This window comes from Aulonocara stuartgranti (assembly GCF_965226115.1).
Source record: "Aulonocara stuartgranti genome assembly, chromosome: 13".
Taxonomy (NCBI): Eukaryota; Metazoa; Chordata; class Actinopteri; order Cichliformes; family Cichlidae; genus Aulonocara; species Aulonocara stuartgranti.
Window position 1 is genome coordinate 11,294,671 of NC_138949.1, and position 4,054 is coordinate 11,298,724.

The 4,054-nt window shown below is 47.7% G+C and overlaps 1 protein-coding gene across 2 annotated transcripts; it reads left to right on the forward strand.

Moving 5' to 3' along the window:
• Positions 1-312: 312 nt before the first annotated feature.
• Positions 313-3,439, forward strand: LOC309719922 (transmembrane protein 121). Of its 2 annotated transcripts, XM_082556352.1 has the most exons (3): positions 313-774; positions 898-1,384; positions 1,668-3,439. In XM_082556352.1, the coding sequence occupies exon 3, from the start codon at positions 1,874-1,876 to the stop codon at positions 2,822-2,824; it is 951 nt and encodes a 316-aa protein (XP_082412478.1). In that variant the 5' UTR covers positions 313-774; positions 898-1,384; positions 1,668-1,873; the 3' UTR covers positions 2,825-3,439. The 2 variants fall into 2 exon arrangements, with proteins under 2 accessions (XP_082412478.1, XP_082412477.1); XM_082556351.1 differs by having other exon boundaries at positions 313-1,384.
• Positions 3,440-4,054: the final 615 nt, after the last annotated feature.

Genomic DNA, 4,054 nt, shown 5'->3' on the forward strand with positions numbered 1-4,054 from the left:
AAGACGGAGACCGGAGGCTTTTTCTGGGAGCCAAAACAGAAAACAGCCCGAGAAAATAGGATATCAGTGCAAGACACAATGTGAAAAGCAGAAAGGGAAGTGAGAGAGGTAAAGAAAAAGAAAGGCAAGGGAAAACAGGATGAGAGAAAGAGAGAGAAGTTGTGCATTCAGCTAAGCTGCAGAACGCTGGCTCCCTCCCCAACCCCTTCCCCACCCTGCTTTTCTCCACCCCCTGGAAAAGTGTTCTGTCTCTCTCTCTCTCGCTCTCTCTACCTCTTTTCTCTCTCCTCTCTGCAGCTGTGGTCTGCTGAGTGTCACCTCCACACAGCAAGTGCCTTTACTTGGGCAGAACAGGGAGAAGGAGCGTAGCTGTGAGAGAGACACACGGAGAGAAAGGGGGAAAAAATCTCAGGAGTGTGTCTCAACGCACCAGAGGAGCATCTCTCTGACTTCGGAGAGGGCTGAAGAGCGCACAGAGACTGACGGGCAGAGACAAGCAGTGGCGTTGGAGTATAACAGTGCTGGTGGTGTTGGCAGAGCACGCCGAGTGGACACAGGGGAATCCACCGGCGCTGTTGATCCTGGTGTCCCTGGCAAGAAAGAAACAACAACAAAAAAACTGCTTGAGCGGGAGACAGAAAGCGGTGCAGCAGCCAGGATCTCGCCAGGGGGGCAGCATTTTACAGCGACAACGAAGCGTGGAGACAGCTGAAACCTGCGCGCAGACACACTCTCTCTCCCTCACGCGCGCATGCACACACACACATGCAAACAGTGAGTGTGAGCGAAAAGGGACGCTCGCAGTGCTTTCAAAAGAGCCACAAAAATCCTTCTTCTTGTGAAACGCACATACTTGCACAGGAAAACAACACAAAACATTTCATCTTCTTCGGCCAGGGATGGTGGATGATGAAGGAGAAAACTTCTGGAGAGGAAATTGTCTTTGAAGCAGGACTTACTGCTGAGGTTTTGTATTTTTAATCAACTTTGTCACCACCACCCTGTTTTTTTCTTTTTGAAGTTGGGGCATTTTAAAGCCTCCGTCTAAGCACAACAACTAAACAACCTCTATTCTTAGAGGCAGAAATTGAGAGCTGTCTTTGTGACCATCAAGATGTCTATTCCTGATTCGGTCTGATTGGTAAGTGGATTATGACGGCAAGATTTGGGGATTTTTCTTTCACCTGAAGAAAGAAAGAAGGAAAGAGCGACAGAAACCTATCCATGATTGGTGGATTTATGGCTGTCAGAGAAGGAGAGGATCCCTTGCCTTTTCTCCTCTCTTCTCCTGTGGATTACAGATGGGCTTTGTGATCTCCCAGTGCAGTCTCATGGATGATCGCTCGCTGCCAGTCATTAGGATAAAGTACAAAGAGGGACACAAGTGAGTATTCAGCTGGATTTTTATCTCTCCAGCTTAAGCTTGCATGAAAACAAGGGTGTCGAGAGTGAATCTGTAACGAGAGCACATCGCAGCAGCTTTTCTCTTTTAATAAGAGAAACTGCAACTCGCTGATTAAACTGTTGTGTTCCCTGAATAATTATCAGAGCGTAAAAAGGTAGGCACATCCTGAGATATTGATTCACAGACAAGTGAAGCTGTATGTTTACAGACCGTTTACCAATTAACACAATTTACTAAATGAGGGGTGCTGTCTACCCGGCAGGTGGCTTGGGCACAGGCGGAGATTGATTGAAGTGATCTGTGTGAATCCTATTAATGCATCCTGGATTGTGGCCAAGAAAGAAGCAATGGAGGGGAACACCGCTGTCTAGCAGCGCTATCTGATCTGCCTCTCACTGGACAACTGAGGACCCTCTGCACTCCCTCTTCAACGACAAACCTCCTCTTCTTCTTCTCAGACAGGCAAGGATGGTACCCCCGCCTCCCACCAACAAACCCCACGTGTGCTTGTCCACCATTCTGATCATGAGCAGCATGGCGCTGATTGATGCCTACCTGGTAGAGCAGAATCACGGCCCCCGCAAGATCGGCATCTGCATCATGGTGATGGTGGGAGACATCTGCTTCTTAATTGTCTTGCGTTACGTGGCAGTGTGGGTGGGCGCCGAGGTGCGCACAGCGAAGCGAGGCTACGCCATGATTCTCTGGTTTCTTTACATCTTCGTGCTGGAGATCAAGGTTTACTTTGTGTATCAAAACTACAAAGCAGACAGGAAGAGCTTGGACGCTCTCGCGAGGAAAGCCTTGACCTTGCTGCTGTCTATTTGCATCCCAGTGCTGTTTGTGGTGCTGGTGGCTATCGACCACATGGAGTATGTTCGAGCCTTCAAGAAGCGCGAGGAGATCCGTAACCGCCTCTTCTGGGTGGTGGTGGACTTGCTGGACATACTGGACATCCAAGCCAACCTGTGGGAGCCACAAAAGAAAGGGCTTCCTCTGTGGGCCGAGGGCCTGATGTTCTTCTACTGCTACATCCTCCTGCTCGTGCTGCCCTGCGTGTCCTTGAGCGAGATCAGCATGCAGGGCATCAACATTGTCCCCCACAAGATGCTCCTGTACCCCATCCTCAGTCTTGTGACCATTAACATCATCACTCTGTTCATCCGCGGGGGGAACATGCTTTTGTACAGGGACGCCAGGGTATCTGGGATCCTAATAGGAAAGAACATCTTGGCCATCATCCTAAAGACCTGCAGCTTTGTGCAGTACAGGAGACAGTTGCAGAACGCTCCTCCCGCCTTCGGGGTCGAGCTGCAGAAAAACTCAGTGGCCCACGCTCGCCCTGCCCCCACCCCTCCTCAAGTGGTAATGCAGGACCAGACACCCCTCCCCGAGGTGACTACTTGCGAACACACATGACAAAACAGCGGGGCGAACCCTGGAAATGTCAATACAAGTGTATATGACCCTCAGGACGCTGGCGGGGCACAGTTTTCCACACCTTTTAGGGCATGCGAACACTCATGTGAACACACGGGAGATCAACATCTCCTCTGATGCTTCATGGCACAGAGAACACTGCAGACACTTAGTGATGATAGAGCGTCGGATCCAAAGCTGTCATTGGTGCAAAATACAGTATTATTTGTGACTTTGTTAAAGCGTTTCCTCCAGTAAATCCAGTTACCTGTGTATTTTTTCTAATTGTACAACTGAAAGAAAAAAGAAAAACAACCTATTGCAACTATTGCAAGATTAGAGGAATATATTTTTGAATTGTGTGTGTTGCATTCTAATCTTAAATTTAAGGGTCTGTGTGGTGTGGTGTGCATTTTCTGTTCCTCGATTGTTCCTTGTAGTCGAGGGCTTCAACGTGTCCGATTTAGAGGGAGCAACCAATGAGAGAATCAAACAGTTAAAAGCTTTCTCTGGAAAGAAGTGTTTTTATATGTGATTCTTTGATAAAGTATTGTGTACAAGATAAAGGCTCTCCTGCGCTCTCACTGGCTGTAAAAGGGGTTTTTCATAAAGGCATTTGAAAGTTACTGGACCAATCGACTATATTTCACCTTTTAATTAAAATTCAGCAAATGTTCTTTAATTAACCTGGGATACAAAGAAAGACAGACAATGATTTTTTCCCCCCTTTTCTCACTCTGGTTCAATCTACAATTAGAGGCTGCTTAACTGGCAAAGTGGTGCCTTTGCAGTGTCATTCATCTTGAGAGTGATCATACATTCCAGGGTGGCAATTTTGGGGGACATTTGAAATGAATTATCTGCACAGTTATGAACCGTTTTATCACAGCAAAAGGCTCACTGAGATGCAGTTAGCCACAGGATAAAGTACACAGCCGAGGGCCGGCACTGCAGACGGATAAATGATTCCCAAATAAGGAAGCCCGTTTAATATCCTCCTCAGGCAAACAGTAACTATCTGTGCTTGCGCTTCGTGGCGGCAGCAGTTCTAAGCACTGTCATTTTGTTCCTCACACAAAAGATAAAATGGATACCTCGGTCCAGTGATGTGAATCCACGCAACAAGCCAAGAAAACATCATGTCTTCTAATATGATAAATCTCTTTCAGCCCTCAGCTCTCCGCCACCAGTTGAGTCAGAGCTGGAGCTTGTTTGCAATTTCAGCGATGG

Coding starts and splice junctions, on each gene's coding strand:
- LOC309719922 (XM_082556351.1), top strand. CDS start 1,874: ATGGTACCCCCGCCTCCCACCAACAAACCCCACGTGTGCTTGTCCACC.